The sequence below is a fragment of the Myotis brandtii genome, unplaced genomic scaffold (assembly GCF_000412655.1).
Source record: "Myotis brandtii unplaced genomic scaffold, ASM41265v1 scaffold339, whole genome shotgun sequence".
In the NCBI taxonomy this organism is placed as follows: domain Eukaryota; kingdom Metazoa; phylum Chordata; class Mammalia; order Chiroptera; family Vespertilionidae; genus Myotis; species Myotis brandtii.
This window is the reverse complement of record NW_005363061.1, coordinates 339,806-352,042: the sequence shown is the minus strand read 5'-3', so window position 1 is coordinate 352,042 and position 12,237 is coordinate 339,806. Positions and strand designations below refer to the sequence as shown.

General features: G+C 57.2%; 1 protein-coding gene across 3 annotated transcripts in view; it reads left to right on the top strand.

Annotated features, from left to right (window-relative positions):
• L3MBTL2 (l(3)mbt-like 2 (Drosophila)) overlaps positions 1-11,956 on the top strand; it is a 19,075-nt gene extending 7,119 nt beyond the window's left edge. Inside the window, exons 5-17 of one of the 3 annotated variants that reach the window (XR_313877.2) lie at positions 747-826; positions 2,386-2,503; positions 2,926-3,060; positions 3,316-3,404; positions 5,912-6,143; positions 6,577-6,653; positions 6,818-6,922; positions 7,270-7,417; positions 7,536-7,618; positions 7,895-8,129; positions 8,294-8,349; positions 8,587-8,652; positions 9,424-9,449. Coding sequence is in view for 2 of the 3 variants with exons in the window: in XM_005871370.2 (XP_005871432.1) it covers positions 747-826; positions 2,386-2,503; positions 2,926-3,060; positions 3,316-3,404; positions 5,912-6,143; positions 6,577-6,653; positions 6,818-6,922; positions 7,270-7,417; positions 7,536-7,618; positions 7,895-8,129; positions 8,587-8,652; positions 9,424-9,540; positions 9,970-10,082 (1,598 nt within the window). In the remaining variant the exon portion in view is untranslated. Of the gene's footprint in view, positions 1-746; positions 827-2,385; positions 2,504-2,925; positions 3,061-3,315; positions 3,405-5,911; positions 6,144-6,576; positions 6,654-6,817; positions 6,923-7,269; positions 7,418-7,535; positions 7,619-7,894; positions 8,130-8,293; positions 8,350-8,586; positions 8,653-9,423; positions 9,541-9,969 lie in introns of those variants that run through there. The other 2 variants (XM_014543837.1, XM_005871370.2) reach the window with 2 other exon arrangements.
• Positions 11,957-12,237: the final 281 nt, after the last annotated feature.

The following is a 12,237-nucleotide window of genomic DNA, read 5'->3' as shown; positions in this document are numbered from 1 at the left end:
GGGGGGGGGGGGGGGGGGGCAGGACTGGGGGCCCACTCTGGGAGTGAGGAGAAAAGATGGTCCGCTAGAAAGAGCCCTGACCCAGGCTTACTGTGGGTTGCATCTTCCTCACCTGGTAGCTATTGTGGAAATCACTGCAGAAAATCCCTTCAGACACCCTAAATGGCAGGACCCCCACTGATCATTCAAAAGCCATGAATTAGCCTCTATTGTTTTGCAATGATGTTAGCTCTATGCTTTCCGTTTCCCTGGGCGGTGGAAAACCAGGTCTAGTTGGGAGAGGGGTGGTGCAATAAGAAAGGGAACTTTGAGTGCTGAGTGCGGAGCAATTTCTGAGCAAGTTAAATAGAGGCACAAAGCAACTCTGCTCTGAGTGGTCAGAGTTTCTGACAGAAATTGAGCTCCATGGGCGTGAGGGTTGCCTGCTGTAGCCAATGACAGGTCAGGGGAGGTCTGAGGAATTTAAACTCAAGGGTCTTTGAATTTCATTTTCCTTTGGGGGAAGAAAGGCCAGACATTTCCTTCTGATTGTTTACTCCTGAGAGTCTGGCAGCCTTTGGAGAAGGTCCTGATGGCCACTCGTGGGCCAGGTATGGGGATAGGTGGCCTCGCCATGCACTTGGGACTGAGATGCTGCTGTGGTGGGAAAGGGACCTGCCTCTCCAGGCTCCTCAGGGGCCAGCTGCCTGGAGTGGCTGCTGCCTGAGCTCCGGACTCCACTCTCTTCAACTCCTCTTTGTCTGCAGCGCTGGTCTTGGGGTTCGACTGGGGGAAGTTCCTGAAGGATCACAGCTACAAGGCTGCTCCTGTCAGCTGTTTTAAGCACGTGAGTGCCCTGGAGGGGAGGGGAGAGGGAGCAGGGAGCCCAGGGGCTCACCACCCACCTCACCTCACTGCCTCGCAAACACTGTTCCAGGCTGGACGCAGCATTGGCACTGCGAGAGAACAGTGGTGGTGGAGCAGGGTCCTGGTGGTTGAAGTCCAGCTTTGTTACTCGTTTACCTTTCTGTTCACTTCTTTGCAAAAGTCTTCCCTCGGACCCTCACTGAGGGGAACTTGTTATTTACATAATGGAACGTGGTGCTAGCTTATGTCTGAGCACCAAATATGAACTCCTTTTCTCCTTTCTTCCCATTGTCCATGTTTCCCATTGAAAGCCTGGTGCTTCTGAACTACCCTGGGCCCCTTGGTCCCTGGGAGGCGGATGTGGATGCCTCCTGGAGCCCCTTCTGCAGACGGCTCCCTGGCCCCTATCATTGAGAAACACCAGCAGGGTGAGGCCCTGGGGGCTGGGTGTGGAGTGGAGGTGCTGACTGTGAAGCAGGCTAGGAGGGAGGCCTAGAGCAGCACTCTTTTGTCTTCCAAGCCAATTTCTAAAACACCAGGAAATGTAGGTGGAGGCCTCTCACCAGAGTAAACCCACCCCCTGGCCTCTCCTTTCTGAGCTGCTGCTGAACTCTGCAGGGTGCCCTGAACAGTGAAGAGCTGACCTTCGACTCCTCTGAATTGCTGGTGCAGGTGGCCTCTCCTAGTTGCCCTGAATTCTCTAGCACTCCTGGCATTGGCACCTTTGCTGCAGGGGAGTTAACGACATACTTGCATTTAACATGTCCGGTTCATGTGCTCTGGGAAAAGCCCGCTCCTGTGTGCCTGGGTAGCATTCTAGGTCTATGATGAACCCAATCTGTGGCCAGGGACATGGGACAGCATACCCCGATTGGCCTAAGCAGGCTGGGATGCAGAAAAGGTGAATTTCCCCAAAGGAGATCAAGGTGCCTGGCAGCAAAGTGAGGATTAGTCAGTGGGAAGGCACCCAAAAAGCAGTCCCTTGCTGTCAGGGGGGCACGTGAACAGGTGGAGAGGACGAGCTGGAGGGGTGGAGAAAGAACATGCCGGGAGTAATGTGTGGTGGGCGGCTCTGTGAGAGCCGGCGTGGCGATGGCTGAGAGATCAGGGGGTCATGATCCTTACTGCCCAGGCTTGAGTGACAATTTAAGGAGGTGATATTTGTGCCAAGAACAGGGTTTGGCACGTGGTAAGCACTAGCAGCTGTAATGTGTCATGCAGGCCGGCACAGGTGTGATATGCTCAAGATGGTACAGCGAGGAGCTGGTCCTGTACCGACTAGTACTCGGGGCTGCCTGACTGGATCTCTGACCGTCACCCTGGCCACCCCATCTCCATTCCCTGACTGCTCTTCAAGGGCAGCAGACACACCTTGCTCATCTCTTCCTCCCTCGTCCTGTGCCTGGTTTTCCTCATCCAGTGACTGATGCGAAAAGGCGAAAGACACAATCAGTTGGGAAGCCATGGGGCCAGTGCTCTTCTCTGCCAGCCCAGGCAGTTACTTCACTGTTTCCTTTGGGTTCTCTCGTCCCCACCCAGGTCCCACTCTATGACCAGTGGGAGGATGTGATGAAGGGGATGAAGGTGGAGGTGCTCAACAGTGACGCCGTGCTCCCCAGCCGGGTGTACTGGATCGCCTCTGTCATCCAGGCCGCAGGTGGGTGTCCTCTGGCCAAAGAGGAGCAGGGTCTGGAGAGTGGCGTCTGTAGATGGGTGGGCAGTGCTGTGGGCAACAAAACCTACCTGCTGGAGTTGCTGGCACCCTGGCAGCCCTACCTCGCCTGCCTTAGAGGGGACCACCGAGCTGGGTGAGTTTGGAAACTCCCATTTTTTAAGGTTTATTCCAGGGATAATCAAGCTATAGAAAATTAATTCTCCCCGTTATGCCGCACTGCTTTCCAAGTAAGTGGCATGGGTTTGTTTTGGCCATGACTCGGTGGACAGCAGAGACCACAGTGTCTGCAAGGAGTTCTTGGAGGCGGCAGCTGAAAGTCTGGGTTAGGCTGCGGAAGGAGGAAGGCCTAAGAACATACCTTTCCCCATCGCACCCTCCCTCACTGCGGCTCGTGTCCTTTCCAGGGTACCGAGTACTGCTTCGATATGAGGGCTTTGAAAATGATGGCAGCCACGACTTCTGGTGCAACCTGGGAACTGTGGATGTCCACCCCATCGGCTGGTGTGCCATCAACAGCAAGATCCTGGTGCCGCCCCGGAGTGAGTCGATGAGGGCTTCCGTGTGCTGGTTTCCGAGAGCCCTTGGGTTAGGCAGAACAGAACCCACTTGCCTCCTCTGTCCCAGAGGCCTCGTGGCAGCTCCAGGTTTAGAGCCTGATTGTATAGGATGAGGTGATTGCGGACCGAAAGGCAGAAATAAGTCGTCCATCTCCTCTGCTGGTCTCTGGGGTGGCTCTGGCGCCCCTGTCGGTGGAAGTGTTGTCAGCGTGTAACCAGGAATCTTCTGTCTCGCAGCCATCCACGCCAAGTTCACCGACTGGAAGGGCTACCTCATGAAGCGGTTGGTGGGCTCCAGGACGCTCCCCGTGGATTTTCATATCAAGGTCTGGCACTGAGCCCTTTGGGTCTCCTCAGTGGTCCCCTTCCTGCCCTCCTCTTTGATGTGCTTCCTGCTGCTTGTTGGTTCTTCCTAAGACCCTTGTTTAACAGTCCGTAGTGGCTCCATGGTTCTCCAGGAAGGATGGTGGTTCTTGCCTCCTCCCCAGCCCGACTCTGATCCCGCCGCATCGACCACCTGCCTTGTCTGCCATTTGTTCTCCTGGGCCCTCACCTGTGCTCAGGGCCTTGTTCAGGAGCATGGCTCAGTAGGCTTTGTTAAGTGCTGTGGGAACACAGGCCCTGCATCCCAGGACCCTCCTGTCTGGCCGAGGACACGAAGTCATGCACATGAATAATTATAAAGTGGCCTTGGTTCTGAACCAGGGAGGTGCTTCAGAACCACCTGTGTGGCATTGAATTGTAATTTTAAAAATTATTTAGTTCTTTAACCTAAAAAGCTATACACATGGTAAAAATTCAAAGGGATCTCAAGGGGACAGAGTGAAGACTCAGTCTCTCCCACTCTAGAGGCCAGATTGCTTGGGGCTCACTCACCGAGGTGGTGGGGCCGAACCTCAGGTCTCCTGACCCGGATCTCACAGGTGTGGTTCCCTTGTTGCCTGGGTGTCACAACAGTGAGCAGGGAATGCAGGGCAGGTGCTGCCATGACACGAAATTGAACTGGAATAAGTATTAAAGAAGGGTTCATGGAAAAAATGGCATTTGAATTTGACCTTGGTCAATAGGGTGTGGGTGGCATGGAAGCCAGCATTGGAGAACAAGGATGGAGTGGGAGTTGCCATCTCGCCCAGGGCACCGGCACCAGCCTGCAGCAAGAGGTGGTCCCCAGCCCTCAGGAGGCGTTCTCGGACTTTCTTTCCCTAAGTAGAAATGACTTTTCCCTTCTTTGAACTCAGTGGGTGCTACTCACTTGCTGCTTATCTCTCTATCTGTTGTTAATCATCGTTTTGTATTCTCTTTCCAACCAAACTGTAAGCTTTTCCTCCTGCATTTCCCATAGTGCCTTGCACAGTTGACAGATTTGCCTTGAGGATGACTGTTCACTCTTTCTCAGCTGGCCCTTGTCTTAAGATGAGGCAGAGGATGGTGGTGGTGCAGGGCACTATGAGTATTAAGGTGGCCTCTTTTCTGCCGAAGTTACAAGGACTGGCTCTGGTGGCAGAACAGGGTTCCATGTGAACCAGTCGGCAAGCGTGCGGTTTGTCACCTACCCAGGTGTGCAGTGCGTGCTGGAGCGGACACAAAGCAGCTGCCTGTGAAGACGGGGGGGGAGGGTAAGAGGTGGGTTTGTGGAGGAAGCTTCAACTCAAACATGCCCTTTGATGCCTGCAGTATGGTCAGTGCTTAGTAAAATCTTTTGAATGAATGACCCATCAGCCAGTGTCTGGTGTTGCCTGTGTTTGTTCGTTGCTGAGAAAAATCATTAACTGGGCACTAACTCTGTGCCTAGTTCTGTGCTCAGCTGAGAATGTCGACCGGAGTCAAGGCAAACCTAGTTTCTGTCCTTGCAGAGCTCAGGTTCCGGTTGTGACCATAAACACTGGAGTAGGGTTGTTGGGTTGTGGGCTGCCATGGGTGGGTGCAGAGGAAAGGAATGTATCAGGGAGGCTGGTGGGGGGCAGCCCAGAGGGACCCCAGTCCAGGCCTCACCTGCATCTCTCCCTCATCTAAATGGACCAGCCAGGCAGTCGGTGTTGGGGTGGTGCATTCCAGCCTTGAGGGCTGAGGGTCTGTGGTGGAGACGCCTTCCCTTCTGGTGGCATTTGAAATAGCACAGCTCAGTCCCCCCATGCCAAGGGGTTGAGAGAGCCCTGCGGAGCTCACTGTCCCCAGTCCTCACCAGAGTTAAGCAAACAAAGCATCTCCTGCCCCGTCACCCATGCCCACCACCAGGGCTCTCTAGAGCAGTTGGTGGGCCTCTTGGTCACTGTCCTTGCTGCGTCAGAGGGGGCAGGCATTGCTACTGAGGTGCTACAAAAGCCATTCAGAGTCGCGGCCCGGTGAGGCCAGAGCTGGAACTGGATGGATGGAAGCAAAGGCGACTCTACTCAGGAAGCTTGTGCGTGCCACCAGCAGGAGGCGGGCAGGAGAGGGGAGTGTGGGACACCTGTGGGTCAGAACACAGGTCCCGGAAGGAGCACAAGGCTGGATACTGGGATCAGGTTCAAGGCTCAGCTCTGGCACGAATGACTGTGTGACTCTGGGCAAGTCACCTGACCTTCTGGGCACCCGCTTCCTTAGTCTGCAAAGGGTTTTGTAATTCCCCGCAGGTTGGCTTACTGGCACTTTGGTGTGCGCGTTGTGAGCTGCCTACCTTCTCAGTGTCATCCTCAGGACGTGGAGGCCAGGGTGGAATCGGGGGACAGGAGGGCTCACTTCCTGACTCAGTGTTCGGGCGGCTCCACCCCACTTTCCCTGTCCTCTGGTTGCTTGTAAGAAGGTGGTGGCAGGGGCCCCATGCCCACAGCAGGCCTGTGTTCTGATGTTGCAGATGGTGGAGAGCATGAAGTACCCCTTTCGGCAGGGCATGCGGCTGGAGGTGGTGGACAAGTCCCAGGTGTCTCGGACCCGCATGGCTGTGGTGGACACGGTAATTGGAGGTCGCCTACGGCTCCTGTACGAAGATGGCGACAGTGACGACGACTTCTGGTGCCATATGTGGAGCCCCCTGATCCATCCAGTGGGTTGGTCACGGCGTGTCGGCCACGGCATCAAGCTGTCAGGTTAGCAGAGCCCCAGGCAGCCTGACCCCAGCTCTGCCACCCCGAGGCTGGGTGGGAGCACCTCTGTACCCCACAACAACGCCCTGTGGTATAGGTGCTCATCTCCACCCTGCAGTTGGCAATACTGAGGCCCAGAGAGGTTGAGTGACTTGACCAAGGTCACTCAGCTTGCAGGTGGTAAAACTGATTTGGAACTGAAGACCACAGGCCCCATCTTCCCCCTGTCACCTGGGAGGAGAATGGGTCTTGGGGCTAATAGTTCCCATGGAGGGTGCCTAACGCTTTTAGCTTCTAGTCCAGGCGGGTGGGGGCTGAGACACAGATCGCAGCACCTGCGGGGCAGCACCCGCACTTCTGGGGAGTGTAGCGATGGCCCTGTTAGCAGCCTTCAACTCCCTTCTCTCCCTCACTCCCTCTGCCATCTCCCCAAAAGAGAGGCGCAGCGACATGGCCCACCATCCCACCTTCCGGAAAATCTACTGTGATGCTGTTCCTTACCTGTTCAAGAAGGTGAGGCAAGCTCTTGGGCCCCTTCCCCTTGATCATGGGTCCAATCCAGGCCTTAGGACCCTGGCCCTCCCTGTTCCCTTCCCAGGCCTCTGGCAGGAGAGGCCTGCTCCTTCCGCCCTGCACTTGGGCTGTCCCAGGTGCCCCAGCTATCCCGTTCCTTTAAGGTTCGCGCTGTCTACACAGAAGGCGGTTGGTTTGAGGAGGGGATGAAGCTGGAGGCCATTGACCCCCTGAATCTGGGCAACATCTGCGTGGCAACCATCTGCAAGGTGAGCCTGTGGCTGCCTCAACCTCCAGGTGGCTCAGGGGAGGGAGCTGGTGCAGAGCCCTCACTCCGTGTCCACCACATTCCCGGCTGCCTGCTCCTGGAGCCCTGAGTTCCGTGAGCTCCCCACTGAGAACACAGTGGCACAAAGACAGACAGGGGCCCTGTGGGCACGGATTGCTGTCCAGTGAGGAGGGTCAGTAATCTCCAGCATAGGCTTCGGAGAGCCGTAGCTGGAGCAGCAGCTCAGGGGAGCCATGGCCTCGTGTCCCCACCACAGCCACCTTGCCCTGGGATGGGGTGCAGCTCATGATACCGTGTTCTCTGGGTACCCCTCTCGACCACCCCCAGGTTCTCCTGGATGGCTACCTAATGATCTGTGTGGACGGGGGGCCCTCCACCGATGGCTCGGACTGGTTCTGTTACCACGCCTCCTCCCACGCCATCTTCCCAGCCACCTTCTGCCAAAAGAATGACATTGAGCTCACACTCCCAAAAGGTAAGACTGGCCTGACCAGGCTACAGGCGCCCCTTTGGCTGGTGCTCCCCCCTGGACTCCTCCCACTCCCCCTCCTCCCACTCCTCCTCCTCCCTCCACATCTCCTTCTGCTCCTCAGGCTATGACACACGCACTTTCAACTGGGACACCTACTTGGAGAAGACCAAGTCGAAAGCAGCTCCATCGAGACTGTTTAACATGGTGAGGAGACTGAGGACTGGGCACCCGGGTGGCCTCGGATTGGCCCTGCCCACTGTCAGCGAGTATCTGCTGCTGAGATCAGCCACTTCCGGGGAGAGGGCCCCGCTCCGACACAGGCACCGCGCCCCAATAGTCCAGCGGTCCCTTTCCCACAGGGACTGGTGCTTGGGCACAAAGTACAGGGGGGCCATTGGTCAGAGGGACCTTCCCCTGCAGGCACTCACCACTGGGGCAGGGAGCTGGCTGGCCAGGTCACTGCCTTCTTCCTCCTCCCAGGACTGCCCCAACCACGGCTTCAAGGTGGGCATGAAGCTGGAGGCCGTGGACCTGATGGAGCCCCGGCTCATCTGCGTGGCCACGGTGAAGCGGGTGGTGCATCGGCTCCTCAGCATCCACTTTGACGGCTGGGACAACGAGTATGACCAGTGGGTGGACTGTGAGTCCCCGGACATCTACCCCGTCGGCTGGTGCGAGCTCACCGGCTACCAGCTCCAGCCACCCGTGGCCACAGGTCTGGGTTCTTGCAGCCCTAAGGGGCTCCTGACTTTCATTTTTCCTTCCTTCCAACCACGCCCCCTGCCCCATGCCCACCTCATTCTGTGGCATGAGATCGAGAAGTCTCCTGGCCCACCCTTGCTCCTGACTTCTCTGTCTCCCTTTCCCTCTGGCCTGCAGAGCTCCTTCCTTGATCTTGCCCACTCTGTCATATGCTCGTGCCCTTATGCACCCAGGTAAACTACCCAGGTCCCTCGGTGCAGCCCTGGTGACGAGGGTGGGAAGGGACAGCTGCTCTCCAGTCCCTCCCCCAGCCCCTTCCCCTTTCTCATGCCCAACTTTGGCTTTCCTTCTTGGGGTGTCCCGAGTGTCAGGGAGGCTATGAGGGGTGGGCAGGGGTCTCCGGATGTGCCTCTACCCTGTGTCCTCTCAGAACTCTCTCCTCACCTCTTGTCCTTTTCTTTCAACAACAGAGCCAACCACACCTCTGAAGGCCAAAGAGGCCACGAAGAAAAGAAAGAAGCAGTTTGGGAAGAAAAGTAAGTGATGCTCTAAAGCTGCCTGGGCTGGTGTGGGACCCGGATCAGCAGGGCCTGTGGCCCTGGGAGCAGAGCTTGGGTGTTGTCACTTAGGTCGTGACGACGGTCCCTCCACCTCCTCCCCTTCCCATTTGGCCCCACGGGCCATCATCCTGTCTTCCGTGACCCAGAGCAGAGTAGGGAGCCTTTAGTCCCTGGCAGTGGTCAGATGCCAGGAAAAGACAGGAGGTTGTATTTGAGAGCAGGAAGGGGAGGGAGGGGCCCCATGCTGCCCATGACAGGAACCGCCCCTCTGCTGTGCTCAGCTGCTGGGTGTGGAAGTCAGAGGTGCTGGAGGAAACGAAGCTGCTCCCCAGGCTGCCGGTCTTCCCTCTGCCCCCTCAGGGATGGGAGCAAGGGCAGCCGCAGCTTCAGGGTCACTTCCCCAGGCGGCGCCACTCTCAGCAGGTCCTGAGTCCAGCAGGGGCTTGGCTCGGGGCAGCCGGTTGGAGGGGGCAGGGAGTAGAGGACGCTGGTGGCGAGGTAGCCTCCATGACCGGCACCACCCAGAGAAGAGGTGCCCGCAATGGGAGGCCGCTGAGCAGGATTAAGGTTGTGACGGGCTCTGAGCCTCGGGCACAGGGCCTGAGGGGTGATGTCGGAAGTTCAGGCCAGTTCCCCTAAATCGGTACCGTCCCCTCTGCTCTGCTGCCCAGCCGCTGGATGAGATCCAACCTTCAAGCCTCATGGATGTGACCCTAATGCTGGGTTTAATTCCGTTTTTATTCAAAGGGAAAAGAATGCCACCGACCAAGACGCGGCCCCTGAGACAGGGGTCCAAGAAGCCCCTGCTGGATGAAGACCCACGGGCCGCAGAGAAGGTCTCGGCGGGGGCCGCTCCCGATGAGAGTAAGAGCCCAGGGCGGGCTGGTGGGCAGGGCTCAGGGGCGGCGCCTCTCCTTCCCCACCTGGCACAGAAGGGTACAGTCAATTTTGAAGGGAATTTTCTGGGCACCAAGCAGCCCTTCTCAGACCACTGGGCAGAAGAGCTTCCGAAACACCCACCCCCAGATCTGAGCGGAGCCAAGCCGCTCAGCCTGGCCTCTCCACCTCTGCCCACCTCGTGCTTGGCAGGGTGAGCGGCAGAGGGGCAGGTGCAGCGTCTCTGGCACAGCCAGCCTGGCGGGCGTGTGACGGGGCCTGGGCCTTCTCCCGCCTCATCCTGAGACCCCCATCTAGGGAGTGAGATCCCTTCCCCAGATCCGGAGCCCCCACCCTTCCCAGCGTTACATGCACAGCCTCTCTCTCTCCCCCCACCCCCACCCCCTCCCTCTCCAGTCATCGCTGTGCGTGTGAAGGAAGAGCATGTGGAAGCGGCCACGCCTGACAAGGCCCTGAGTCCAGAGCTGCCTGTTTCCATCGAGAACATCAAACAGGAGGCAGACGACTGAGCCGCCCCTGCTGCCAGCCTGGCCACCGGGAGGCCAGCGCAGGCTCCTCTGTCGCCACCTCCCTTCCACCCTCCTCAGTTTGGAGACTGAGCCTTTTTGCATAAATACCGCCTGGTGCTGAGGGCCCGGCACTGAAGGATGAGCCGGGTCTCCTTCGACCTGCCTTGTGACCTCTGCCCTCTGGCAAGGCCTAGTGACTGGGGCTGCCTGGGGTCCCCACATGGTCGGAGTGGCTCCCTCTCCAGCTCCAGTTCCTGAAGCTCTCCCTTCCAGTCGCCCCCTCCACACCCCTCAGCCGCCAGGGTTGGGGGCTGTGGCCTGTGCTTGCCACACTGCAAGACCAAACAGTGAAGTGTGCGTGCGCTTGTGTGTGCGGCCCAGCACGGCACATAATAAAGGCCTGCAGCCGCTCTTGAGGGGGAGGCCTCGCCTGGTTGGGGTGAGTGGTGTGATGGTCTGAACATTTTACCAAGTGGCCTGTCTTGCCTCCTGGGCTGTGCTCTTTCCTCCCAGCACCGCAGGGACAGCCATGTCTGTTGGGCAGCTGAGAAGCAGTGACCAGGATGTGGGTTTCAGTGGCTTGTGAGGCGTCCTTGACTTACGTTCCCTGTTGGCAGGAGCACCAGTTCCCATTTCTAAAAGGGCAGAGGTGGGGTGTGCTCCCTGGGCTGGGGGCTTGCAGGGACCTAGCGAGGGGAAGACCACGCCAGCCCGTGCCCCTGGGGGAGCAGCAGGTGTGGGGGCCCCACCTGATTGGGAGACGACCTCCAGCCTCGATCTGAACCTGCTCCAGAGGCCGGCTGGGCTGGGGCCTGTCCTTGTCACTCCCCTTCTGTGAACCAGGGTCAGAGTCACAGGGCTGCGAGGGGAGTGTCAGTCCTGCTGGCGGAGGAGCCTGTGCAGGAGCAGGGGTAACAGGACACACTTCCTGGTTCCCTCTCCTTTGCTGTCCGAGCCCTTAACTCCTTAACACGGGTTTCCCTGCTCCTCTCGGAAATTACATTCTAGTTCACCTCCTGTTTGCCCAAATTAGTCTCCTTTGAAACTGTCGCCTTTCTGATCAATCCTGTCTCTTCATTCGCTCCCCTTTCTGGAACCTAAGGCGGAAGCTGCAGCCTCAGCCCTTTTCTTTCCTCTGCTGTGGGTAGGGAGCCGCACTGTCAGGGTCCACCTCTAAGGCGCAGCTGTGCTGGCCTGGAGTCCAGCTGCCGCCTGAGCTGGTCAGTCAGGCTGCTGTGGCCTGTGTTTGCCACTCGGGGTGCTGTCTGCTTGCTCAGGGCCTGGCTATGGGGTGTCATCCCAGAGATGGGTGATCAGCCCAAGGGGAGCCAGTTTCCAGTCAGTGGAGAGAACGTGGTCTGGTCTCCTTTGCTGAAGGCATCAGGCAGCCCCACGTGGTGCAGAAACGAGCCCCAGAAAGCAGCTTGTTGGTGCAGCCTGATTTCTCCAAAAAGTGACTAGATTTGCAAACAGTGAAGGCCAAAAGCAGGGACAGACCGGGGTGTGACAGGCAGTGGCATCAACCCCCAGGGACGAAGATGGCCTAGGTGTTCCCTGTGGCTTCTGGGGAAACTGGAATCGTATGGCACTTTGGCCTTTAGTTTCTTCTTGAATGAAGAAGTGACGCCTACAGGTGCCGTGGGCACAAAAGCTCCTGACGGTGGAGCTGAAGGACAAGTGTAGCTGCCACTCAGGCCCTGGACTGGCCTCCCCAGACAGTGAGATAATGAAATCCCTTACTTGCTGAAGTCCGGTTTGTCTGATTTTTGTTCCTTACAGCAGCGTGTGTTCTGATATACCGCCTCATAGTAACAATTGCGAGGTGAGTTCACATGTGAAGAAGCAATAAAGAATAAATGGCACCTGTCTCCTGAGCACCTGTCTCCATAGCAACCACACATAGTGCCCTTATTTCTGCCATTCCCCTCCCCCAGACCCTGAGTTCCCCCAAGGCCTAGCGCCAGTGATGGCGAACCTATGACACCACGCGTGTCAGAGGTGACACACGAACTCATTTTTTTGGTTGATTTTTCTTTGTTAAATGGCATTTAAATATATAAAATAACTATCAAAAATATAAGTCTTTGTTTTACTATGGTTGCAAATATCAAAAAATTTCTATATGTGACACGGCACCAGAGTTAAGTTAGGGTTT